This window comes from Loxodonta africana, chromosome 2, assembly GCF_030014295.1.
Source record: "Loxodonta africana isolate mLoxAfr1 chromosome 2, mLoxAfr1.hap2, whole genome shotgun sequence".
Taxonomy (NCBI): Eukaryota; Metazoa; Chordata; class Mammalia; order Proboscidea; family Elephantidae; genus Loxodonta; species Loxodonta africana.
The window spans coordinates 150,621,163-150,648,716 of NC_087343.1; the positions used below are offsets into that span (position 1 = coordinate 150,621,163).

The window sequence follows — 27,554 nt, forward strand, 5'->3', positions numbered from 1 at the left end:
AAAGCTTAACATCATGTTTTAATTTTTGGTAGAGCTTGTATCCTCTCCGAGTTACTCTTTTTCAAATCCACCACAGTTAATCTATTTATTCTCCCACAGGGATTTTTTCACCTTTTTTTGGCAGATTAGATTATTACTAAAATGCTAGTAAATAAACAGACACAAGAAATCTCACAAAAGAAAAATCAAATGAACAAAAGGAAAAATAACCTAACTTGAAATGCAATCAAATATAGGATTAAAAAATTTTTTTTTCTTTAGCTGATGTTAATATACCATGCTGATAAAGGCTATGAAACTCAAACTCCTAAACTGACAGGGGGTAGGAAAATTAAATTAGTAAAACCCTTATGGAAATCAATCTGGCAATGTGTTTTAAAGAACCCTAAAAATGTGCAAGCTCTTTGACCCTATAATTCCACATCTGAGTTTCTACCTACAGGATCTATCAAATCTACCAAAATCTATCCTAAATACAACAACAACAAAAAAACACTTTATACTATAAAGAGTTCTATGTAGTATTTTTTTAAATATTTTATTATAAAAATTTTCAAAACTTTAATATTTTATTATAAAAATTTTCAAAAACACAGTAAAGTTGAAAGAATTATACATGAACACCTACAGATCCTTCATCTAGATTCAAAATTAACATTTCACTATACTTGCAACATTATTTTTTTTAATAATTTTTATTGTACTTTAAGTGAAAGTTTACAAATCAAGTCAGTCTCTCACATAAAAACCCATATACACCTTGCTACACACTCCCAATTACTCTCCCACTAATGAGACAGCCCGCTCTCTCCCTCCACTCTCTCTTTTCATGTCCATTTCACCAGCTACTAACCCCCTCCACCCTCTCATCTCCCCTCCAGGCAGGAGATGCCAACATAGTCTCAAGAGTCCACCTGATCCAAGAAGCTCACTCCTCACCACCATCCCTCTCCAACCCACTGTCAGTCCAATCCCTGTCTGAAGAGTCAGCTTCAGGAATGGTTCCTGTCCTGGGCCAACAGAAGGTCTGGGGGCCATGACCACCGGGGTCCATCCAGTTTCAGTCAGACCACTAAGTCTGGTCTTATGAGAATTTGGGGTCTGCATCCCACTGCTTCCCTGCTCCCTCAGGGGTTCTCTGTTGTGTTCCCTGTCAGGGCAGTCATCGGTTGTAGCCAGGCACCATCTAGTTCTTCTGGTCTCAGAATGATGTAGTCTCTGGTTCATGTGGCCATTTCTGTCTCTTGGGCTCGTAATCACCTTGTGTCCTTGGTGTTCTTCATTCTCCTTTGATGCAGGTGGGTTGAGACCAATTGATGCATCTTAGATGGCTGCTTGCTAGCGTTTAAGATCCCAGACGCCACTCTTCAAAGTGGGATGCAGACTGTTTTCTTAATAGATTTTATTATGCCAATTGACTTAGATGTCCCCCTGAAACCATGGTCCCCAGAACCCTGCCCCTGCTACGCTGACCTTCGAAGCATTCAGTTTATTCAGGAAACTTCTTTGCTTTTGGTTTAGTCCAATTGTGCTGACCTCCCCTGTATTGTGTGTTGTCTTTCCCTTCACCTAAAGTAGTTCTTATCTACCAACTAATTAGTGAATGCCCCTCTCCCACCCTCCCTCCCTCCCCCCTCTCATAACCACAAAAGAATATTTTCTTCTCAGTTTAAACTGTTTCTCAACTTCTTATAATAGTGGTCTCACGATATTTGGCCTTTTGCAACTGACTAATTTCACTCAGCATAATGCCTTCCGAGTTCCTCCACGTTATGAAATGCTTCACAGATTCCTCGCTGTTCTTTATCGATGTGTAGTATTCCATTGTCTGAATATACCATAATTTATTTATCCATTCGTCCGTTGATGGGCACCTTGGTTGCTTCCATCTTTTTGCAATTGTAAACCCTGCTGCAATAAACATGGGTGTGCATATATCTGTTTGTGTAAAGGCTCTTATTTCTCTAGGATATATTCCAAGGAGTGGGACTGCTGGATCGTATGGTAGTTCTATTTCTAGCTTTTTAAGGAAGCGCCAAATCGATTTCCAAAGTGGTTGTACCATTTGACATTCCCACCAGCAGTGTATAAGTGTTCCAATCTCTCCACAGCCTCTCCAACATTTATTATTTTGTGTTTTTTGGATTAATGCCAGCCTTGTTGGAGTGAGATGAAATCTCATCGTAGTTTTGATCTGCATTTTTCTAATGGCTAATGATCATGAACATTTCCTCAAATATCTGTTAGCTACCTGAATGTCTTCTTTAGTGAAGTGTCTATTCATATCTTTTGCCCATTTTTTAATTGGGTTATTTGCCTTTTTGCAGTTGAGTTTCTGCAGTATCATGTAGATTTTAGAGATCAGGCGCTGATCAGAAATGTCATAGCTAAAAACTTTTTCCCTGTCTGTAGGCAGTCTTTTCACTCTTTTGGTGAAGTCTTTGGATGAGCATAGGTGTTTGATTTTTAGAAGCTCCCAGTTATCTAGTTTTCCTTCTGCATTCTTAATAATGTTTTGTATACTGTTTATGCCATGTATTAGGGCTCCTAACGTTGTCCCTACTTTTTCTTCCAAATCTTTATCGTTTTAGATTTTATATTTGGGTCTTTGATCCATTTTGAGTTAGTTTTTGTGCAGGGAGTGAGGTATGGGTCTTATTTCATTTTTTTGCAGATGGATATCCAGTTATGCCAGCACCATTTGTTAAAAAGACTGTCTTTTCCCCATTTAACTGTTTCGGGGCCTTTGTCAAATATCAACTGCTCATATGTGGATGGATTTATGTCTGGATTCTCAATTCTGTTCCATTGGTCCACATATCCGCTGTTGTACCAGTACCAGGCTGTTTTGACTACTGTGGCGGCAACATTATTTTTAAGAAATATCGGCAAAGATAAAAGTGGACTAGGGTACACACAGTCAATGGATTGTTTTGAAATAATGAAAATGATGTTCATAAAGATAAGGAAGTAACACAGACTTCATGGACTGAACTGTGTCCCTCCAAAATATCTGTCAACTTGGTTAGGTCATGATTCCCAGTATTGTATGACTGCCTACCATTTTGTCATCTGATGAGATTTTCCTATGAGTTGTAAATCCTATCACCATGATGTTAATAAGATGGGTTAGCGGCAGTTATATCAATAAGATCTACGAGATCAGATAGTGTCTTGAGCCAGTCTCTTTTGAGATATAAAAGAGAGAGGTGAGCGGAGAAACAGGGGGACCTCATACCACCAAGAGAGCAGTGCTGGGAGCAGGGAGTGTCTTTTGGACCCGTTGTTCCTGCACGGAGAACCTCCCAGATCAGGGGAAGACTGATGACAAGGATCCTCCTCCCAAGTCAACAGACAGAAAAAGCGTTCCCCGAATTTGGACTTCTAGCCTACTGGGCTCTGAGAGAATACACTTCTCTTTGTTAAAGCCATCCACTTGTGGTATTTCTGTTATAGCAGCACTAGATGACTATGACAATGGAAAAGTGCTTTTATACGTACATAAATAATGTGTGCAATTACGTGTCAAGATTGCTATATTTAATAAATGTGGGTTTTTTAATAATTATTTTCACACGGGCTAATGTAGACTAAGCCAGAATATGGGCGCTCTCTTGCTATTCCTAGAGCTGGGTGTCATCCATAGACTACCTGTATTAGAATCTCCTGGAGTGAGAGCATTGTATTATTGGAGGTCTGGATCCTGCCCCAGACCTCAAATACCATAAAAAAAAAAGCCAAAGAAAATCAGACAGTATGGTACTGGCACAAGGAAAGACAAACAACACAAAAGAACTCATGCATATACACTTGATTTAGAATAAAAATGGCACTATAGAGAGCAAAGACAGGACAGTCTTTCAAAAATTGGTGCTGGAACAATAGGATATCCATATGGAAAAAACTCGGCCCCAGCTCACACACCACAGACAAAATCAATTCCAGGTAGACTGTAGACTTAACTGATACAGCTTATAGAAAATAGTACAGGAAATGTATATTCTTGACCTCACTTTAGGAAAAGATGTCTTAAACAGGACATAAAAACCATGAAGTGCATTAAACCGCAAAAGCGTTAACCACAGAGGGAAAACAATGATAAATTTCATTAACTTAAAATTAGGAACTATTCATCAGAAGATACAATATGGGAATAAAAAGGCATACCACACAGTGGGAAAATAATATCTGCAACAAACATAAGGGCTTCCAAAGAATATACAAAAAAAAAAAACTCCTACAAATCAGTAAGAAAAAGATAATAGAAAAACAGGCAACAGACTTGAATAGACATTTCACAAAACAAGGAATTGACCAATACACATATGAAAAGGGGCTGAACCTTATTAAAACAATAACAAAATATTATTATATACCACCAGAATAGTTAATACTAAGTTAATACACTCAGAGTTGATACACTAAGGTGTGCAGCGAAGGGAACTCTCACATTCTCCTAAAGGGTGTATAAACTGAAACAAGCACTTTGGAAAATAATTTAGCAAAACTTATAAAGTTGAAGACATGTGTATGTCTTCGTATGCACATATATGTGCACCATAAGATGTGGACAAGAACCTACATAGCAATATTATCCAAAAAGTAAAAACAGTCTAATTGTCCATCAGCAGTAAAAATGGTAATTGTGGTGTGATCATATAATGGTATACTTTATAGCAATGAAATGAACAAACCATAGTGACATCCAACAATATGGATAAATCTTTCATACGGTGCTTAGCAAAAGACGCCAGACCAAAAATATATAGTCTGATTTCATTTTTGTAAAGCCCCAAAACAGAAAAGGAAGCGATTCCCATAAAAGTCAGCAGAGTGGTTGGGGAGGAAGGGAATCAGGATTATGAAAGCTACTGGGGTGGTAATCGGTCATTATTTCTAGGTCTGGATAATGGTTACATGGATATTTGTTTTTTACTATCTTATTTTGCTCTGTACATTTGTCTTATGCCCATTTCTGTATGTTTTATTTCCTACTTTTAAAAAAAGCTTCATTGACGATTCTTATCCATACTAACAAGTTTGAGAAATGGTAGTCTAGATCTATCTTTATCTAGTCTCCAAAAAGACTAAACTTTAACAGGATTTTCCAGTTATCCTAAGAAGCCAAAAAGAGGCAAAAGTTCTGAGGGTCTTAAATGGGATGGGTGGGCAGGACAGTTGATCTCTTTGCTCCCTAAAACCCATTGTCGTTGAGTCGACTACAACTGATGGCAACCCTACAGGACAGAGCGCAACTGCCCCATTGGGTTTCCAAGGCTGTGAATCTTCATGGAAGCAGACTGCCACATTTTTTCTCACAAGGCAACTAGTGGGTTTGAACCACTGACCTTTTGGTTAGCAGCCAAGCACTTAACCACTGCACTACAATGGCTCTTGGAATATTCAAGTATATATATAAAAGTAGTGATCGGCAAGCTAGGTTATTAGTGTAACGGTAAATATTCTTTATCCCTGAAGAATATGCTGGGACAATCAAATAAACAGCTACTTTTTTTAATAAGGACACCGCCACCACTATATGACAAATAATTTCTAACAAACAACTACTCATGAAAAGTTTTGGTGTATTGCCAAAGAACATCCACAACTATCTGAAAAAGCTGTTAAAATTCTCCTTTTTCCAACAATATTTTAATGTGATGCTAGATTTTCTTTACATACTTCAAAATAACACAACGGATTAAGTGCAGAAAGACACGCAATAATCCAGTTGTCTTCTATTAAGCCATACATTAAGAGATTTGCAAAAACGTAAAACAATATCACTTTCTTCACTAAAAATTTTTTCGAGGTGTGGAAAATGTAGCTATTTTTCATTAAAAACATTTACAGTAACAGGTTTATTAAAAACATTTATATTAACATAACAGGTTCATGGCAACTCAACAACAAAGTATTATTGTTATTTTAAAATACACTAATAAATAAATTTCTCGGTTTTATTTCTAATATAGTAAATAACGACAGATATAACCCAGTGGGGGGAAAATGTCTTTGCAGTTCTCAATGATTTTTAAACATATAAGGGGGTTGTAAGACCAAAAAGTTTGAGAACCACTGATTTAAAACTAATAAGGGAGGAAGTTATCAATAAAAAAACACTAAGTCATAAAGTATATTTTAGCTACAAACATCTTTTAAAGTACAGCTCAATGAAGAAATACTCCCAGTGGTTTAAATATGCTCAGTTTTAATTTCTAATATGATTAAAGGACAACAGATATAAACTTACATTAACAAAACTCTTTGGGGTCCTCAATAATTTAAATATATTTTTTCATACTGTAGATGAAGGTTTACAGAACTAGCTTCTCATTAAACAGTTAGTACACATATTGTTTCATAACATTGGTTACCAACCATGACATGTCAACACTCTCCCTTATCGACTCTGGGTGCCCTATTACCAGCTTTCCTTTCCCCTCCCTTCTAGTCCTTGCCCCTAGTCCTTGCCTTCTAGTCCTTGCCCCTGGGTTGGTGTACCCCTTTAGTCTCGTTTTGTTTTATGGGCCTGTCTAATCTTTGGCTGAAGGATGAACCTCAGGAGTGACTTCATTACTGAGCCAAAAGGGTATCTGGGCCATATTCTCGGGGTTCCTCCAGTCTCTATCAGGCCAGTATGTCTGGTCTTTTTTTGTGAGTTAGAATTTTGTTCTACATTTTTCTCCAGCTCTGTTCGGGACCCTCTATTGTGATCCCTTGTCAAAGCAGTCAGTGGAGACAGCCAGGCACCATCTAATTGTACTGGACTCAGTCTGGTGGAGGCTAGGGTAGTTGTGGTCCACTAGTCCTTTGGACTAATCTTTCCCTTGTGTCTTTAGTTTTCTTCATTCTTCCTTGCTCCTGATCGGGTGAGACCAGTAAAGTATCTTAGATGGCTGCTCACAAGCTTTTAAGAGCCCAGACACTACTAACCAAAGTAGAATGTAGAACATTTTCTTTATAAATTACGTTATGCCAGTTGAGCTAGATGTTCCCCCAAGGCCACAGTCCCCACAGCCGTCAGCCCAGTAATTGGTCCCTCAAGGAGTTTGGATGTGTCTATGGTGCTTACATGACCTTGCCTCAGACAAGTTGTGCTGACTTCCCCAGCACTATGCACTGTCTTACACTTCACCAAAGTCACTACTTACCTACTATCTATTTAGTGCTTTTCCTTTCCCACCCCTCCTCCATAACCATCAAAGTTTGCTTCTTCTTGTGTGTAAACATTTTCACGAGTTTTCACAGTAGTGGTCTCATACAATATCTGTCTCTTTGTGACTGACTTATTTCACTCTGTAGAATGCCCTCTAGATTCATCCACGTTGTGAGATGCTTTGCAGATTCATCGCTGTTCTCTATTGTTGAGTAGTACTCTACTGTGTGTATGTACCACAGTTTGTTTATCCATTCATCTGTTGATGGGCATTTAAGCTGTTTCCATCTTTTTTGCTATTGTGAACAATGCTGCAATGAACACGGGTGCTCATAAATCTATTCATGTGAAGGCTCTTATTTCTCTAGAATATATTCCAAGGAGTGGGACTGCTGGATCACATGGTATTTCTATTTCTAGCTTTCTAAGGAAGTGCCATGTCGTTTTCCAAAACGGTTGTACCATTTTGCATTCCCTCCAGCAGTGCCTAAGAGTTCCAATCTCCCTTCAGCCTCTCCAACATTTGTTATTTTCTGTTTTTTTTATTATTATTATTATTATTCATGCCAGTAATGTCAGGGTGAGATGGTATCTCATTGTGGTTTTGATTTACATTTCTCTAATGGCTAGTGATCTCAAGTATTTCCTCCTGGGTCTGTTAGCCTCTTGAATGTCTTCTTCCATGAAGTGTCTGTTCATTTCCTTTGTTCATTTTTAACTGGATTATTTGTCTGTTTGTTGTAGAGGTGTTGGATTTTTCTGCAGATTTTACAGATGAGACCTTTGTCGGATGTGTCATAGCCAAAAATTTTTTTCCAGGTGTAGGTTCTCTTTTTACTCTTTTGGTAAAGTCTTATGCTCAAGTGTTTAATTTTTAGAAGATCCCAATTTTCTAGCTTATCCTTTGGAGTTTGTGTGTTGTTAGTTATGGTCTGTATCCCGTTAATGCCATATATTAGGGGTCCTCAATGATTTTAATGAGTATAAAGTTTGAGGCCAAAAGTTGATTTAAACCTTCACTCACGGGTGGTTCAATGGTAGAATTCTCACTTTCCTCACAGGAAACCCAGCACTTCATGCGCAGCCACCATCCACCTGTCAGTAGAGGCTTGCATGTTGTTATGAAGCTGAACAAGTTTCAGCAGAGCTTCCAGACTAAGACAGACTAGGAAGGCCTGACAATCTACTTCCAAAGAATGAGTCAATGAGAATTTGTTAGGTCACAACCGTCTGATCCCCAGCTGATCAGGAGATGGCACAGGTCCAGGCAGCATTTCCTTCCGTTGTGCCCGGGGTCACCGTGAGTCAGGGGCTGACTCAACAAGAAAGCATGATCTTAGCATCTAACCTAATCATTTGCATAGGTTTCTGTGTTACTTCTTAATAGAAAATCCAAAGCAGGCAACCTAATACTTTCGGTAGATGTTTGGAAACTAGCTCATAGAAATACTCAAAAAGATGACACATCAACAACAAAAAGACAAACAATAAAATAAAAAAATTAAAGCAAAGGGCTTTAATATATTTCACCAAAGAATATATACAAATGGCCAATGAAAAGATGCTCGAGGTCATTAGTCATCAGAGAAATGCAAATCAAAACCACAATGAGATACCACCTCACCCCCACTAGAATGGCCATGATCAAAAAAATGGAAAATAACAGGTGTTGGTAGGATGCGGAGAAACTGGATCCCTCATTCACTGCGGGTGGGAATGTAAAATAATGCAGCCACTGTGGAAAACACTTTGGAAGTTCCTCAAAATTAAATATAGAAATACTGTACCAAAAAAAAAACAAACAAATCCGTTGCTATTCCCACTCACAGCAACCCTGACAGAGTAGAACTGCCCCACAGGGTTTCCAAGGAGCGGCCAGTGGATTTGAACTGTCGACTTTATAGTTAGCAGCCGAGTTCTTAAGCACTGCACCACCAGGGCTCCACAGAACTACCATATGACCCAGCAATTCCATTCCTGTGTATATATCCAAAAGAACTGAAAGCAGGGACTCAGACAGATAGTAGCATATCAATGTTCATTGTAGCATTATTCACAATAGCTCAAGGCTAGAAACAACACAAGTGTCCATCAACAGATGAATGGATAAACGAAACGTGGTATATCCATACAAAACCAAACGCAGTGCAGTCGAGTCGATTCCGACTCATAGCGACCCTACAGGACAGAGTAGAACCGCCCCATATAGTTTCCAAGGAGCACCTGGTGGATTTGAACTGCCGACCCATTGGTTAGCAGCCGTAGCACTTAACCACTACGTCATCAGAATTTCCATTATCCATACAATGGAATATTATTCAGCCATAAAGAGAAATGAAGTTATGATACACGCTACAACATGAAGCTTGAACAATGCTAAGTGGAATAAGTCAAACACAAAACAACAATTATGACTTCATTTATATGAAATACCCAGAACGGACACAAAAATTTATTAGTGGTTACCACGGGCTGGAGGGAAAGGGGGATAGGGAGTTATTACTTGAGGGGTACTGAGTTAATGTTGGTGTAATGAAAATCTTCTAGAACTAGACAGAGGTTTATGGTTGCACAACATGGTCAATGTAATTAATGTCACTGAATTCTACACTTAAAAATGGTTAAAGTGGCAAATTTTCTGTCACATATGTTTACCACAGTAGATTAAAAAAAAAAGTTATCAAAAGTTCTATCTTTCATTTCAAGCAATACAGTATCAACTAATTCATTAAAACAAATTTATTAAGAACTTCCTAGATGCTAGGACCTATGCATTCTGCACATTTTCTTTCACCCAAGGTAGATATACATTTTCTTTTACCCATGGTAGATAATCTAAGAATCTATATTACATTTCTTCTGTCTTAAAAAACTAACATATTTTGCTATATTGTATAATTAAGTTGAGGTCAAGAAAATACTGTCTTAATTCTAAATCCCAATTTATTCAACATTCAGTACTTATTGAACATCTGTTCTATGGCAGACACTAGTTTAAGTGTTGTAAACATTAGTGAACAAAATCCTATTGTCATGTGGCTCAAATGCGAGTGCTAGAAGATAGACGATAACATAATAAACATGTTATAAGGTCATAACTGTTATGGATAAAATAGAACAGGACAAGTGATACCAGGAATGGAGGACATGGAAGCATCATTAAGGAAGTGATGTTTGAGCAAAGAAGTGAAAGAGGTGAGAGAACTGCGTAGACATATTGGGTGGCAGGGGAGGGTACATCTACTCAGACAGAGGAAACAGTCAGTGCAAAGGCTCTAAGGTAGAACATGCCTAGAGAATTTGCGGATTCGGTCATGCAAGAGGAGAAATTACCAAAAGGAAAGCATTGAAGAGATAAAGTCAGAAAAGTAAGGAAATGTGGAGGAAGCCAGATTGTGTAGACAGAACCTTGGAGGCCATTTTAAGAACTCTGGCATTTAGTTTGAGTAAAACGGGGAGACACTGAAGGGTTTTAAGCAAAGAAGAGACATGATTTGACTTAATTTTTAAAAACATGAACATATAGCCCTTATCAAATCAAATAGACTCAATGAGGTATTTTTGTAAAAAAACTAAAATAAGAAACCTAATTGCTTAGGATCAGGAACAAAATAGTTTTAAAAAGGTATCTTTAAAAAAAAAAAAAAAGATCCTAGCATCTAAACCTAATCATTCTTTCTAAAAGGCCATCTGTTCCCTCTAACTGGCTGTATACTTCATTCCATTTTATTTTTTCATCTGTTCCCTCTAACTGACTGTATACTTCATTCCATTTTATTTTTTCATTTGTTCAGCTAAGTTTTGTTAAAAATTTATGAAATGGCATGCATTTTGTTTCTTTTTACTTAAACAGGAGACTCATCAATAAACAAACCTAATCTTTAGTCCCTAACTCAAGCTGCCATGGAAAGATAATTTTTGTAAGTTTTTAATACATACATATTTAATAACAAATTGGAGTAAAAACTGAAAAGGTTTAAAAGCAGTACATGCCATGGTTGTTCTTACTTCAAACAGAAAGTTAAAAAACTTAAAACTTGCGTAAGTAAATTTCAACTAAAAACTGAGTAGTTATCGCAACTATGAGATATTTTATATATCTAAAAAGTACTACGCTAAATATGATGTTTTAATTATTGAAGCAATAAGGCAGTTGCCATGGAGTCGATTCCAGTTCATGGCGACTCCATGTGCACCACAGATTTTTCAATAGCTGTAAATTACCAGGCCTTTCTTCTGAGGCAACTCTGGGTAGATTCAAACCTCCAACCTTTCAGTTAGCAGCCAAGTGTGTTAATAACCATTTGCACCATCCAGGGACTACTGAAGCAAGAAGAAAAAAAAAAAAAAACCAACGACAGCTACCAAAAAAGTAGTCATATATATTTTCAATCTTTATACAATCAATCAGCCAAAACTAAAATAAAAATGTATAAATGTTAACTGAAATATATAAGGATCTTCACTAAATCTAGAAGACCACTGTGGTAAACATTTCTTCCTGCTGCTCAACATTCCTAACCCCTTCTTTTGGAGGTAGGGAAACTAACTCCTGTGGGAAAATAACTCCTCCCGTTTCCACATGGTCGTGGTAGACACGCAAATTATAATGACCAGCCCCACCCTAGCCAAGAGGGTGAACATTTGATCCAATTTAGGCCAGCCTCTCCACGCCTCTCTCAGAAATCCGTTCTTAAGCAGAATCACACACTAAGGGAGACAGTTGGAGCTGTCACAGCAAAAGCCACATGCCAAAGACGTTTCCATGACCTTCTGTTACTAAATTCTCCAGAGCTGCCCACATTCTTATCTTTGCCAAGGCCTGCTTATTCAGCTTTTCCTTCTGACTTTTCAACCTACCCAGCATCCTTCTAATAAACTGCCTTCGTTCTTTACTTTAACTAGGGTCTGTTTCTATGACTTGCAGTTAAAGAATCCTGTCAACCACCAAAACTGTAACGAATCAATCCATTGAAAAACGATTGTGTTGGAGGGGAAGAGGATCCTCTACAAAACTAGACAGATATCAAAGAGAATAAACTATCAGTCATTTGAAACACTAATCTTGCTGATAATTAAATAATTAAAAATTCTTAAAGAAATTACCCTCTAGATCAGTGCTGTTCTACAGAAATTTCTGCAATGATGGAAATGTGCTACACCTGCACTGCTCAATACGGTAGTCGCATACAGCTACAGAGCATGTAAAAAGTGTGGCTAGTTCAATCATGGAAGTGAATTGTGAATTTTATTTAATTTTAATTAAAGTTTACATTTAAATAGCCACATGTAGCTAGTGACTATTAGTAGTACAGCTCAAAATTAACAAAATAAAAAACACCCATGTAAATCTAGTATTGTCAGGTCTTCAAGAAAATATTGCTGATGGCAACGTAAATTGGGTCAAGTCTTTTACATAGTCTAGAAGTGGTTATCAAAAGCCATAGGGAAATTCAATCTTTGGGCCCAAAAAAATTTATACCTGGAAATTTCTCCAAAGCAAATAATTCAAAAGAAGGAAAAAAGGGCCTAAAAACAAAGATTCTTTAGTAGCAACGTAATACTGACATGCTAGCTGGGAACAACTCAAAATGTTCAGAAAAAAGAATGATTGGGCAAACTATGTTGTTGTTGTGTGCCGTCGAGTCAATTCCAACTCATAGAGACCCTATATGACAGGGCAGAACTGCCCCATAGGACTTCCTAGGTTGTAATCTTTATGGGAACAGATTGCCAAGTCTTCTATCCAACAAGGCCATTGATGGGTTCGAATTGCCAACCTTTCGGTTAGCAGCCAAACACTAACCCATCGTGCCATACAGCTAAATATCTTAATACACAGCTAACAAATACCTTAATTATTATATAAAATATAGTTTAACAGGTCATCAAAAAATTGTAAGGTCATGTAAAAACACAGAAAACCATAAACAAAATGCTGAAGGGCAAGATTAAATAAAGGTGTTAATATACCATTATCAAAAATGTTTGAAAAAACCATGTATAACACGAAGATCTATAGGCCCACAGAGAAATACAATAGTTGTATTTAGCAATATATATTTTAAACTATTCTGTAATTTTTTTAAAGGCTAGTGGAGAGCTCCTCCTTTTGATATTATCAGTAATTTTTTAAAAACATTTTGCTTTCTGACTCTTATTATTTCCTGAGCTTTTTGCCCACCATTCAACTGAACACAAGTTTAATGAAAAATATCTAGTCGATTAAATATATAGCTATGTCCCCCTAATTAGAAAGGCTTAATAAATTCTGGAGTTTTACAAAGAATTAGCACAAAATTGAGCATGCCTAGAGCTATGGGGAATTTTCAAATTCTTCAGAGCTTCCTAAAACGTGTTCCCAATGGTCCCAGATATGTGCTGGGATAGTGCCTACAGCCTACCACATTCATCGAACTGGCCCAGTATTCTATGTAAATATTGTCATTTTATACATGAAAAGGATTAGAAAGCACTACTTTAATGGATCACAGAGTCTTTCTTTACAACTTAGTTCCCACCTAGAAGCTGGCAATACACGTCAATTCAGCCACTATATCCTTCTCTAGTAATTCTATTTCCCCAGGTTCTGAAATAGCAAGTTAATACAAAAACAAAATGAATAGATTTTAAAAAGAAATGTATGTAAGAAGCTATGAGGGAAGATACAAATACTAAACTAATAACTGAAAATTCCTTAGCAGGGCTGCTCCTTTAAAATTTTCTTCTCCCTCTTTTTCACATACAAATGTCAATCCTTCACATACAGCTATAATTTATACGGTATTACTAGTGGAATGAGTCTACATCGAAAATGAAATAGTACCTTGTTGATGCTGTAACACCATTTGGTTCTAGGATGTTTTCAGTCATTCTTAATTGTACCACCTCTGGCATGTCATTTGATTTTTCTGCACCCTCTTCTGGAAGCTCTTCTATATGTTCTAGCTTTTCATCTTCCTCTTCTTCCTCGGAAAGTTCATTAACCTATATAAATAAAAAGGAACTGAGAATAAGAATTTAATAAAACTTTTGACATATTAAATCATACTACTCTAATAAATTTTTAAACACAAACAACTCCTTTTTTTCCCTCCCTCATTTCCCAGGACCAACTCTCATAGAGTAATTCTCAAATTTTCCATATCAAAATACAATTGCAAACCAGACAAAAAATACTTGGAAGCAAGAAGTGATGCTTACGTTAATGCAACACTAGGAATGTTAACAAGGCTGCAAACTATGAAAAAGCCTGCACGCTTTAATTTGCATTAAGAAAGTTCCATTTTCTAACCAATTAGTTCTGTAAATCTTAACAGTTAACAAAAGACTTCTAATTGATCCCTCCGGTTTCTTGGTGCGTTACAGAAGTCATTTTAATATAGAGTAAGTGTGAAAATAGGCAGAAGGGTATAAAAATTTTGCCTTAAGCTGTTAGCTTTGTTTTAGAAAACATCAGCTATTTTCTAAATGATTCAGACTAAATTTTTCATGAAGAGATGGGACCCTACACCAAGAGAGAAGTCACTGTTTTGACCATTAAGCACAACTCAAGGTTACAATTATTTTTCTGGCAGGGTTATAAACTGTCTCTATTATCAAAGTAGATGAGAACTCTTAAGTAGATAATCACTCCAATAAACAGACCCTGAAATATAAGAGCAAAAGCCAACAAAATATTTTCAAGAGAGAAATATCTTTTGTTACCCCAAGAAGAAACTGCCCACATATCGCCTTAACATTTTATAAATTAATACTAGTACTCAAAAACAGGTAGCAGTGAAAATATACTCCTGTCCATTCTGGCCAAATACACTGGCAATACCTAGAATCAGTTAGTTTGCCACTGTCACGTAGCAGTGGTAGTGTTTTTCCTGATGGACTTGCAAATATAGTTGCTGGAATACTATCAGAAAGTAAAACTGCAACCAAAAGAAAGGTAATCACAATATTATATTCATCAGATTCTTAATCAACAAGTACAGGTTGCCTGCTCTCAAGAATAATGCAGTAGTTAATAACTAGGCTTTGAAGTCAGAAAGATCTCTAGCATCTTCTCCAAAACTTTTGTGTAAATGGAGCTGGTTGAAAGTATTAAAAATTACATAAAATTCCTCAGCAGTATCTATACATAATAAGCAATAGCTATTATTTTAACTAGAACTAGAGTATAGATCCTAGTTTCTACACATAATGTTGCTATTTACAAAAATGAACTCATTATCTGCCATCCAAACTACCTGAAGCAAGGGGCTGTCAACAACTGATGTAGCAAGAAAAAAACTGGCAAGAAAATACTGCTTTCAGAAGTATAAAATGGGAATTATTGTGAATGATTACTAAAAGCTTGGGCACCACAGCAAAATATTTTAAAAATTTTAAATACGGTTATTCAAACTGAAAATAAATGAATATTTATTCAGTCCACAAATTTTAGGTATAGGGGTACTATTTTAACATGTTATATCAAATGTTTTAAAATCAGTTTGTATCTACAGTCAATAGCTCCTAGGAACTATGAAAGTCTTATACTCAATTATATTCAATATTTTATATTCAATTCAATAAGCTTTATGAAAATTAACTGACTTTTTCTAGTATTTTCACCAATGATCACCAACAAAGATGTGACATCAACTACTAGTAGCCTGTGGGCTGTTCTCCCTTCTTCCAACTCCCAGGCCTCCCAAATGTAACTTCCTGCAGTTAAGAGTTGACTCAATTACTTGGGCAAGAGTAAACATTAAAGGCTTAGATAAAAATGCTCTCTCGCCCCATACTAATCTCTAAGAGTTCCTCTTGATCCTCTACTTGTTAACCCGCTTTTCTTATCAACAGTCTATTCTGTTCAGAAGTTATTCTGAACCTGCCCTACGTATGCAGCTTCCTCAACTCCACTTATTGAAAACCGTCATCCATACTTAAATCTCTTTGACTGCTGTAATTCCCTTCTCTACAGCCTCATGAAATGCCTACTTTCCAGACTCCAGCTTGCGGAGAACACTGCTACCTGCCTTCTCAAATGTATAAGAAACATAATTATCACCTCCATCTTCAAGCCACTCCACTGGATTCTCACTCATTTAAGGATCCTAGACAAAGAATCTATCCACTTGATTCTGGGTCATTTCTCATACACTTCCTAGTCATCATCTCCATCCATCTCTCTCATACTATTAGTAGGAATATCCACTACCTTGAAAAGGTTTTAACAGCCAAATACCTGCATTAATGGGATGAGACTCCAAAAGAAGAGAGAGCTGAATAAAGTTTGCTTCTTTTAAATACCAAAATCAGGAGAAAAATCAAAGCACTGCCATGATTATACCTTTGCGAACAAATATCTTTAAATATGTGGATAAGAAATCAGCAACACTTAAATTAGGCCAACCTTAAAATACCACCAAAGTGTGCTGAGCTTGAGAAAATTTTACTTGTATTCAAATACCTTATCAATTCTGCCTCATAAATCAAACTGAAGTTATCAAATGTTTATTAAAAAAAAAAAAACTTCCAGAAACCTGTTCTTCTATTACTTGCAATCTACTTATAATTCAGAAATATAATTAAAGCAGATAAAATAGATTCAAATAATTAGTAACATGGATCAAGATAATTAAATATACATCATTGTCTCTTTGGACCCACTGCACCACTCCATTTACTGAGCATATTTTGCTCAATAAACTAGTATCCTTACTTCCATCGGCAAATCAGCAGAATTCAGTATTACCTCCTGGTGTTGCTTAATTTAATTACCATTCTGTTTAATGTAAAGCACAACATATATTAACTCAATTTTTCTAGTGCTTAAAAAAAATACAAAAACACTAATGCAATACAGGTAAGACATGGCTATATTTTAGCATACATAAGGAATCCATAGGATAACAGAAATTTCACAGGATTACAGATGTAACAAAAGCATATCCTGCAGACTTTAAAGGAGTCAAAGTCCAAATTCAAATATTAGGTGAAGCTAGTTTCATCAGTTTCTTACAAGTCAAATCATCTTAGAAATATAGAAAATGGATGACATAAATGTATTCTATTTTACTTTGGACAGTAATTGGTTTTATTTTTAAAAAGTACTGGACTAAAACATAATTTAGGGAAAAGAAAGAAGGTACACAGAATTCCCCAACAGATGAGATTTCTTATGGGCATCAAAAGTCATTAACAGTTTAAGATGTATCTAACTACTTACTTGTCCTCTTCTTGTCATTTACCTTTAAGCAAGAATAAGTTTGAAGAGATGTATCAGTTCTTTATTTTAACTAAATTTTTAAGTCAGCAACTATATATGACAATTGGAAAACTTCAAAAAACATATCAAAAGTTCCATATGTCACTAACTCAGGCTACGAATTCTACCCATTTGATTTATTTCACATATATATGCACACTGACTTCATCCTCAGTTAGACACTGCAAGCTGCCATCTGGTATCTACTGCTGTTTCTTTAAAGTCCCTGATATATGAAAAAAGAGACAAAGGGAGAGAAGGAGGAAGAGAGGAAAGAAGATCCAGTCCATCTTTTAAGCAAGATTCAGGAAAACAAAGATAAAAATGCTTATTTGAAGAAAACATTGAACACTGAGGAAGGCACAAACCCCAAATATTAAACAGTTGTATTCATAAAAGTTTACAACAGTATAGAAACCCTTTTAAATAAAGGTTAGCCTACCCAGAAAATAGAACTCTAAATTCACATCATCAGAGCCAAGGCCTATCAGAGCTGGAGAAAATCTGTGTGGTAAACTACCTTTTAAGAGATGCTGCTTTATAATGTAATAGGAAAAGAAAGGTAACAATCCAAATGTCCATCGACGAACAGTATGACAATATAATTTACCATCCCAAACTGGATACATTTGAAAGGGGAACTATTCGTAATTATACCAGAAAGCAGACAAACTAGGACTGTTCTGAGAAAACCAGGATATACCTTTCAATTGGAAACTGGTACTACAAATCAAATAAATTATAAGGTTACACATTCATCCAGTAGGGAACTATGCAGATGGAAAAACAGAAGAATATGCTCTCTACAGTCTGATAAGAAAATATCTCTAAAATACAATATTAGTTGATACAAAACAAGGTATAAAAACAGTGTGCATGGTATGCTACTTTTCCTACTAAAAACTGTGAGAAAATACATACTTGCATTTGCATTAAAAAAAAAAATAAAACCCCTCTGGAAAAACATATAAGAAACCAATAAGGGAGGGGAAGGGCTGGATACGGAAGAAAGGGGTATAGGTGAGAGGCAAGACTTTTTTTTTTTTTTTAAAGGCAAGACCTTTTACTGCACATTTTATTTTTTTAAAAAAAAAGGGGGGGTGAATTATTACCCATTAAAAGAAAAGTTGTAGCCCCACCCCATGCCCAAATCAAATAAACTTACCCCTTAATCAAATAACAAGTTTGCTCAGCAAACCACTTTACTCAAGGGCAAAGGCAAAACCTCCACACAGACCTATATCACAAATTCTAAACCTGAGTTATCTGGATTAATGTAGCTTTTTACAATAAATTTCACAACGGAGAATGTAACTAGGATCTTTGTACAGTCTCAACCATGAAGCATAGCAGTAACAATAAAATATCATAAAGTATCCTGAGAAATGGGTTTTAATATTCAGGAGTCACCTGCAACCTCAGCTATGACTTCTCCAGGTACTCCTCATTTAGGACAATGACTGCACTGCTGTATTAGCTAGCTATTTTAATCAAGAAACTCTCTAAGAATGAAATTATTACTAATAACAATCCACATGCAAAAATTCATTTTCTCTTATATCAGCTGCTGAACATTTTCATCTTTATTTTTCCATACTACATATATTTTAAGAATCTTGGGGGTGGGACGGATACAACAAACAAACAAAAAAAAGCACGCTATTCTTATAAAACAAACCATGCCTGAGTTAACAGAAGGAAAAAAACCTCCACCATATATTCTGGTTTCAATATCTTTTCCATATTATCCAAATTAAGGACAAGAAGTGATTCAGAAAAAATAGAACATTCATATACTATATGGGTAAGTCATTTACTGATTATATATAATAACCAGGAGAATTATTTCCAGTTAAATTCCACATAAATTTATGTCAATCTCTTAATTAATATATTTAAAAACAAAAAAACATTTTCCCTCCAAGTAGAATATTTAAAATATTCTCACCTGTTCAGTAATTGAACTCAAATCATTAGATGAAAACTCTTCCTCTTCATTCTCAAAAAACTCATAGTAATTTTCCAGAAGCCCGGCCATTATCCTGCTTACTATTTCTTGCTCTTTCAGATCTTCCACATCTGTGTAAATGCTAAGAACAAAAGTCCACATTGAACTGACAACCAATGAGTCACTTTACGAATCTGAGCAATTTATGTCATCATTCTATGCCTCGGTTTTCCCATCTGTAAATTCTACCTCATTTGTACCCTGCTCACAAAAATGCTGGATTAATCAGATCTATTATAATAAAAATAATGGTTCACCAAGGAGCCTATGATTCTTAGGAGACAATATGATTCTATTTCACCAATCCTGTTTGTTTTCTTTTTTCATTAAACAAAAATTTATGAAACAACTTACTGGAAGACATCTGGACCAAAGACAGCAGCCAAAGAATTAGCAGACCAGATTTCTTCATGATGTGATGCTACGTTGGCTAAAAATTTACACAGAAACTTTAACAAACTGTAATTAACAGGTGGGAGCTGTTGCAAGAGGAACCTCAACTTTCTTCCAAATTCATCTTCATTATTATAATCTATAAAACATAATGACAGGCTTTTTTAACGAAGTAAAAACAGAGCTCAGATATTTTGCCAGGTTCACATTACTCCACCCACATCATCTTTTTACTATAACAATTCAAAACCCCTCCACTTCCTCTACAAGAGGTCAAATACCTTAAGGCTTTGCATTTCACTTATTAAGTGGGGGAGAAAAGCTAGAGACAGGAAGGTGAAGAAAAAGAATTCAAACCCTCTTAAGTCCATTCGATGGGGGAAAGAAAAGTCTCTTCAACAAATGGTGCCAGGAAAACTGGAATTCCACACGTAGAAAAATCAAATAGAACCCATGCCTCACATCATCCACAAAAACAAACTCAAAATGGATTAAGGACCTAAATGTGCAAACTAAAACCATAAAATTCTTAGAAGAACAAGCAAGGGCAATGCTGTCAGGTCTAGCTTTCAACAATGGATTATCTAATATAGTAACACAAGCACAAACAGCAAAAGACAAAATAAATAAGTGGGGCCTCACAAATATTTAAAACTTTTGTTCATCAGACGACTTTGCCAAAAAAGTGAAAATAAAAGCTACAGACTGGGAGAATATCCTCAAAAACTATATCCAAAAACAATCTAATAACCAAAATACATATAAAACTTCAACAGCTTAACAAGAAAGACAACCCAATCGTAAAATGGGCAAAGGACTTGCAAAGACATTTCACCAAAGAGGACATTCAAATGGCCACAAAACACATGAAAAGATGCTCAGTATCATTAGCCATCAGACAGGTGCAAATCAAAACCACACTGAGATACCATTTTACTCCCACTAGGACGGCTAAGATAAAAAAACAAACAGAAAGTAAAATTGTTGACAAGACGTGGGGAAACTGGAATCCGTATCCACTGCAGGTAGAATTGCAAAATGCGGCAGCGCTTGTGGAAAATAGTGTGGCAGTTCCCCAAAAAACTAAAAATAGAACTACCATATGACCCAGCAATTCCACTCATAGGTATATACCCAAAAGACTTGAAAGCAGTGACTCAGAGACTTGTACACCAGTGTTCATTGCAGCACTATTCACAATAGCCAAAAGGTGGAAACAATCTAAATGCTTATTAACAGATGAATGGATAAACAAAATGTGGAATATATGTACAACGGAATACTACTCAGCCAGGAGGAAAAATGAAGTCTTAATACATGCTACAGTATGGATGGAGCTGGAAGACATTATGGTTAGTGAAATAAATCAATCACAAACGGGAAATGTTGTTACAACCTCATTTATATAAAAAGACAAGAGAACAAACCAAAGTTTATTAGTGGTTACCAAGGGTAGGAGGGAGGGGGAAAAGAGGGGTTAACAGTGATGGAAAAATCACATTGATTAAGGGTTGCAAAGCTAATCAATATAATTGCTGTCAATAAGTTGCACACCTGTAAAAAGTTGAATTGGCCAAAAAAAAAAAGGAATTCAATCCCTCAATTGCTGGAGGATGTTTCCTCATCTGTTTCTCACTGGCCCCAGTTTATATTTTCTATGTATATAGGAGTCTTCGTGGTGCAGCAGTTAAGCAGCTTGGCTGCTAACCAAAACGTCGGCAGTTCAAACCCACCAGCCTCTCCCCAGAAGAAAAGACATGGCAGTGTGCTCCCATAAGGATTTAGAACCTTGGAAACTTTATGGGGCAGTTCTACCCTGTCCTATAGGATTGCTGTGTGTCAGAATCAACTCAACAGCAACGGGTTTGGTTTTGGTCTTTCAGTCTTTACAAAAACAGATCACAGGCCTTTCTTCTAAAGTACTGCTGAGTGGGTTTAAACCAGTAACCTTTAGATCAGTAGTTCTGTATAAACCCCCACTGACTGGTGAGGCCGGCATTTATTAGAAGTAATTTCTCACAAGTAGCCTCAAAATGGGATGCAAACAGTTAAGCACTGAATTACTAACCAAAAGGTTGGCGGTTCAAACCCACCTACAGTCACTTCAGAAAACAGGCCGGGCAATCTGCTTCCAAAAGGTCACAACCTTAAAAATCCTATTAAGTGCAGTTTACTCTGCACAAAATGGGGTCACCATGAATCAGAATCAACTTGACAGCAACCAACAACAAGCCTCAAAATGAAGTAATTATTACTTTAATAGTGAAAATCAACCCCATTATATTTCATTTTATATTTTTCTGCAGTCTCAAAATTAATTTACAGAAAAATTATGGCAAAAAGATATGGTCATAATATTGGCTATCTCTGCAAAATAACACAAGTCTACTAAGTTTATCAGGAAAGGCTAAATAGTCACATGAGTTTTACTTAAAATTTACAATGCAGCCAATAACAACTCTTCCATACTTTGTAGTTTTACCAAGTGTCCATTCGAATGTACCAGTACTTTGATTTTATAATTGGCATGGAACAGTCCCTCGGTTAACTTTTTTTTAATCACTGTGCCTATAACTGGTAGAAATTTTTTTAACAACCTAAGCATTCCAGAGAAAAGAACTGTTTAAGAAAATCATGTATACCAACTCAACTGTAAGCAATTATCATCACTGTGATGCCTAAATCAACACTGACAAATTCTACGTTATAGCCTTTCTAGCTTCATCATCATTTAACAAGATCATTTATCTGCTCATTTATCATCCGTTTCTGTCTCCCATCCCTGCAGAATTCTACTCTGTAAGGACAGGGATTTTTATTTAGTTTTGTTCGCTGCTGCATTCTCAGCATCTAGAACAGCACCTAGCATACAGCAGGTGCTCAATAAATATTAGTCAAACAGTTGAATGAATATACAAAAATCAAAAAAAGATGCTAGTCTACTAAAACGTTCCATCTGATGAAGTAGTAAGATTGTGGGCAATACTGTATTTATTTGAAATATTGTTAACGTTGCTTACCTTTGTGTACATAATTTCTACTGCGTAAAAATGTTTATATCTACCAGGCTGCTTCTGAAGTCTCTTCAAAAAAGGCATTTCAAAAAATACAAACATATAATAGACACTGTCTTACATTTCTTTTCTTTGAGTCTACTTCTTAGTTAAATCGTATCTAGGGAGATTATATGTATATATCAAAGAATTTCCCCGACTGGCAATTTTTTCAAGCACTGCAACTTTTTTTTGGAAATGTTAAAAACAATTCCACAAAACTGGGAATTATGTTTTCTACCAAAACATAATGTATAAGTAGTCGGACAAACTACTATGATCTAAACCAGAGGTTCTCAACCATAGGCAATTTTGCTCCCAGACATTTGACAAATGAGTGGAAGCTTTCTTTTTATTGTCATGACTCGGGTGAGGAGATACTACTGGCATTTGGCAAGCAGAGTGCTGCTCAACATCCCACAATTCACAGGACAGCTCCCACGACAATTATCCAGTCCAAAATGTGAGTAGTGCCAAGGTGGTGAAATCCCGGTCTAAATAAAAGGTCTAATCACACACCAGTGAATGGCACATTCAAGCATCCTCCTACCACAGAAGAATGAAAAACCACTTTTAAAAAAACACAAGCTCAAATGCAACTTCAATAATGCTATCCAGCCTCCATAATCTTAAAAGCAGTAACTTTCTCACGTGTTTGTGAATATCAATTAAAATGCTGACATAATATTTATCTACAATAAGTAGAAAGGGGACTGTTCGTCCAAAGACCTAGACACCTTCCCAAAAGAAGGACTAAAGAATGAACAGGTTATATTACAACAGAAAAGCAAATATCACCTCAAGTGCCATGACATCTATCTGTATAGCTTCTAAAGAAATGTGTGTATGTGTGTGTATATGCATGCATAACAACAATGAATGCTAATATTACAATAGTGAATTAATAAGATACATACTGTACTCCCACGAATGTCTACACAGTGCATGATGCTGTCATCATTTTAAATGAACACCAATCAAAATGACAATCCTGGTGACAAAGGAAATAGCTTCTGATAATCCACTGCCGTCAAGTCAGTTTCAACTGATTGCGACCCTACAAGACAGAGTATAACTGCCCCACAGGGTTTCCAAGGAACAGCTGATGGATTCAAACTATCAATCCCTTGGTTAGCAGCCAAGCTCTTAACCACTGTGCCACAAGGGCTCCTATCAATGAGATTCAATGACTTTAAACCAAACCAAACCTGTTGCCCTCCAGTCGATTTTGACTCACAGTAACTCTACAGGACAAAGTAGAACTGCCCCACAGGGTTTTCAAGGAGCAACTGGTAGATTCGAACTGCTGACCTTTTTTGGTTAGCAGCCAAGCTATTAACCACTTTGTCATGAGGGCTCCTTCAATGAGTTTACTACCATTAAATCCTTTTTTTGCTTTTTATAATTTTTATTGTGCTTTAAGTGAAAGTTTACAAATCAAGTCAGTCTCTCACACAAAAACTTATATACACCTTGCTACATACTCCCAATTACTCTCCCCCTAATGAGATAGCCCGCTCTCTCCCTCCACTCTCTTCATGTCTATTTCGCCAGCTTCTAACTCCCTACTACCCTCTCATCTCCTCTCCAGGCAGGAGATACCAACATAGTCTCAAGTGTCCAACTGATCCAAGAAGCTCACTCCTCACCAGCATCCCTCTCCGACCCACTGTCCAGTCCAATCCATATCTAAGAGTTGGCTTCGGGAATGATTCCTGTCCTGGGCCAACAGAGGGTCTGGGGGCCGTGACCACGGGGGTCCTTCTAGTCTCAGTCAAACCGTTAAGTCTGGTCTTTTTATAAGAATTTGGGGTCTGCATCCCACTGCTTCCCTGCTCCCTCAGGGGTTCTCTGTTGTGTTCCCTTACTACCGTTAAATCTTATTCCAATTATCAATTTATAAATTTCCATTCACGCTTAAAAGATCATCTGATCCTTGTAGCTTTAAAGGCTTATCTGCAATTCAGCTAATACAGGGAACATGGAAACATCACTATAAAAACAAAAAAGAATAGCTCTACAAAAAAACCCAGAGAACTCTAATATATCAGTTCCACCAAAAAAACCAAACTCACTGCCATCGAGTCAATTCCGACTCATAGCGACCCTATAGGACAGAGGAGAGCTGCCCCATAGAGTTTCCAAGGAAAGCCTGGAGGATTCTAACTGCCGAACTCTTGGTTAGCAGCCGTAGCACTTAACCACTACACCACCAGAGTTTCCGTATCAGTTCCAATACATACTTAATGGATGCAAAATGCTTCCTAGGTGACTCAGTATAAACACTTGAAAAAACTCCTACAAGAAAAAGAAGAACTGGATTTAGAAATTCAGAACTAAAAATGTCTGTTAGGCAGAGAACACAACAGAGTCCCTGACGGAGCAGGAGAAAAGTATGGTGTAGAACTCAAATTCACATAAAAAGACCAGACTTAATGGTCTAAGTCTAGAGGAACCTCAGAAGACATGGCCCCCGGACTCTCTGTTAACCCAGAACTAAAACCATTCCCAAAGCTAACTCTTCAAAGACTAGACTGGACTATAAAACATACTGCTCATGAAGAGTGTGTTTTTTAGTTCAAGCAGATACACGAGACTAAATGGGTGGCTCCTGTCTGGAGGAGAGATGAGAAGGCAGAAAGAGACAGGAGCTGGTTGGATGCACACAGGAAACCCGGGGTTGAAAGGGAGAGTATGCTGTCACATTATAGGGATTGCAACTAGTGTCACACAACAATATGCGTATAAATTTTTGTACAAGAAATTAATTTGAGCTGTAAATCTGCACCTAAAGCATGAGAAAAAAAATTTTTTAATGTCAGGAGAGAAAAAATAAAGTGACACTTTGAAAAAAGGTGACATTATTTATGACACTTTGTTTTGAAACCTGTTTTTCCATCCAGAAGCCTCAATAGAGGAAAAAAGTTCAATCAGGCTAATCATTCCTGAATATAACAGCAAGTTCAAAGTGAGCCCTACCATCTAACTGTCATAATAGAAAACATATGTAAAAGGGGTACAAAATGTTTTTGTATTGACCTTTAACACATAAATCAGAGACACTCAATAATTTAAGCTAATCGTTGTTTCTAAAATTTAAGGCAAATAGGATAAATAAAACCAAAAACCAAATCTGTTGCCAATGAGTCGATTCTGACTCATAGCAATCCCATAAGACAGAGCAGAACTGCCCCACAGAGTTTCCGAGGAGCACCGGCTGGAGTCGAAATGCTGACCTCTTGGTTACCAGCCATAGCACTTAACTGCTATGCTACCAGGGTTTCTGCAAGGTGAATATACACTCTCAAAAGGAAATATTCTTTCTCTGACTACATACAGCCTTAAGGATATACACACACAAATTCTAAAATGCCCAGTTATGACAGTGATAGGCATAAAGGAAGTAGTTATAATTTCTTAACATCTCTGAATTTCCCCAGAAGCCCAAATTCAAAAAACAAATGTACCCCATAATACCAAGAAAACTCAGAAAAAATACAGACATTCAAGAGAGAAATAACGCTATGTGCCAACTTTATAAAAAAAACTATCCTATGTAATGGAACATGTCACCTCCATTACATACCCATGAATACCATTATCTAGGAACAGAACATTTCCTCACTTCTTGGTTCCTTTATCTCTCTGTCTTCCTCTATTTATTTTCCTGCCCATGTTCTATTCCAGATAAGCCTTACCAAAAGAGTAAAAACCAAAAAACTCACCAAAAAACTAAACCAGCGAGGACCAGTCAATTTTTTCTTTCTTTCTTTGGCTTGGAGTCTATTTTTATTTCCTTTAGGCAAGTGTCCAAGAATAAGCTTTAGGTATACTCCAAGTCCAGAATCAAAACTTGCCTTCTGACTTTTGCTAGGAAGTTCTATCAAACCAAGGATAAGCATCCTATAGTAATATCACCATTAAGCAACACCTCTGGCTATCAGTGGACATCCTGCTGCACATGGCCCTTTATATATATTTTTCTTCCTACTTTCACTACCTTCCTACTCCTACCGTTCTATTCCTTGTTCTTGTCTCCTCCCTCTTGTCCCTCTCCTTTCACCCTCATCTTAGGCATAGAACGACCAATCACAAAAAGTAAATAGGACTACAGGGGTTTAAGAAGTTGCCATTCCCTAGACTAGACCCTACAGGCTCTAAGAGTAATTGATAACATAAATTAATATCAGAACCATTATAATTACATTTTACATATCAAGATTTCTAAATGGTTGTTACTGTTGTTGTGTGCCGCTGAGTTGGTTTCAACTCATAGCAACCCTATAGGACAGAGTAGAACTGCCCCATAGGGTTTCCAAGAAGCGGCTGGTGGATTTGAACTGCTAACCTTTTGGTTAGCAGCTAAGCTCTTAATCACTACGCCACCAGGTAAGGACTTTGAAATTAATAATAATGACTGACTGATTTAAGAGTCAAATTATATTACCTTGAGAAAGCTGCATCAAGTGAATATGCAAACTGCCAGGGATAACAGGTTCAGGAAGTTCTTGAAGGAAAAACCTAAGAAGACTAATAGCTGAGGGAACATCTGCTTCCTTAACCAAATCCACCTCTTCTCCATTGTCGTATCTCTGCCGAAGCCACTCCACTGTCTCAGCGTTTCCATTGACTTGAAAAAGTCCTTGTTGCTCCAGACCTCCTACATTAGTTCAAGGCAAAAATTAAACAAGCTAC

The 27,554-nt window shown here is 36.7% G+C and overlaps 1 protein-coding gene across 8 annotated transcripts in view; it reads right to left on the minus strand.

The window, feature by feature from the left end:
- FAM13B (family with sequence similarity 13 member B) overlaps positions 1 to 27,554 on the minus strand; it is a 121,333-nt gene that overhangs the window by 59,157 nt on the left and 34,622 nt on the right. For all 8 annotated transcript variants that reach the window (XR_010319393.1, XM_023549318.2, XM_023549312.2 and 5 more), the window contains 4 exons: positions 27,307 to 27,519; positions 19,768 to 19,945; positions 19,354 to 19,495; positions 13,986 to 14,146 (listed from right to left, as the gene is read on the minus strand). Coding sequence is in view for 7 of the 8 variants with exons in the window: in XM_023549312.2 (XP_023405080.1) it covers positions 13,986 to 14,146; positions 19,354 to 19,495; positions 19,768 to 19,945; positions 27,307 to 27,519 (694 nt within the window). In the remaining variant the exon portion in view is untranslated. The remainder of the gene's footprint in view (positions 1 to 13,985; positions 14,147 to 19,353; positions 19,496 to 19,767; positions 19,946 to 27,306; positions 27,520 to 27,554) is intronic.